Source organism: Haliaeetus leucocephalus, unplaced genomic scaffold, assembly GCF_000737465.1.
Source record: "Haliaeetus leucocephalus isolate CR32 unplaced genomic scaffold, Haliaeetus_leucocephalus-4.0 Scaffold0, whole genome shotgun sequence".
Classification (NCBI taxonomy): domain Eukaryota; kingdom Metazoa; phylum Chordata; class Aves; order Accipitriformes; family Accipitridae; genus Haliaeetus; species Haliaeetus leucocephalus.
The window spans coordinates 29,207,984-29,208,552 of NW_010972436.1; the positions used below are offsets into that span (position 1 = coordinate 29,207,984).

The 569-nt window shown below is 68.0% G+C and overlaps 1 protein-coding gene across 1 annotated transcript in view; it reads left to right on the plus strand.

Annotated features, from left to right (window-relative positions):
- NACAD (NAC alpha domain containing) overlaps nucleotides 1–569 on the plus strand; it is a 5,371-nt gene that overhangs the window by 3,063 nt on the left and 1,739 nt on the right. The window contains exons 2-3 of the mRNA XM_010563343.1: nucleotides 13–188; nucleotides 291–304. Of these exons, the coding sequence (XP_010561645.1) occupies nucleotides 13–188; nucleotides 291–304 (190 nt within the window). The remainder of the gene's footprint in view (nucleotides 1–12; nucleotides 189–290; nucleotides 305–569) is intronic.

Genomic DNA, 569 nt, shown 5'->3' on the forward strand with positions numbered 1-569 from the left:
CAAGCCCCCCAGCCCGCCGCTGGCCCCCCGCCCTCTGCTCCCCAAAGTCAGCCAAGTGCCTCCTCTCGCCGTCGCGCCACCGCCATCGCTGTGCCCAGATCTGACCCACGGCCCCCAGGACACCTCAGGACTCCCCGCCGGCGAGGAGCGTCCGTCTGTCCTGCCGCCCTCCAGGAAGCACCTCGAAGGTAAGATAAACCCCCCCCCGACACCCATCCACCCATCGCCGTGGGGCTGGGGTGGGCTTCATCCACTGGTGGGGTGCTGGGGGTCCCCTTTGGGGGTCCTAGGGTGGCTGATGGGGGTGAGCAGGCTGGATTTGACCCTATGGGAAGGGATTTTGGGGGGCACCACCAGCTCAGTCCCCCCCCGTTGCCCCCATGACCATCCCCCTGCCACCATGGGGTGTTGTGTGGGACTGGGGTGGGCATCACCCACTGGTGGGGTGCTGGGGGTCCCCTTTGGGGGGTCCCAGGGTGGGTGATGGGGGTGAGCAGGCTGGATTTGACCCTATGGGAAGGGATTTTGGGGGGCACCACCAGCTCAGTCCCCCCCCGTTGCCCCCATGA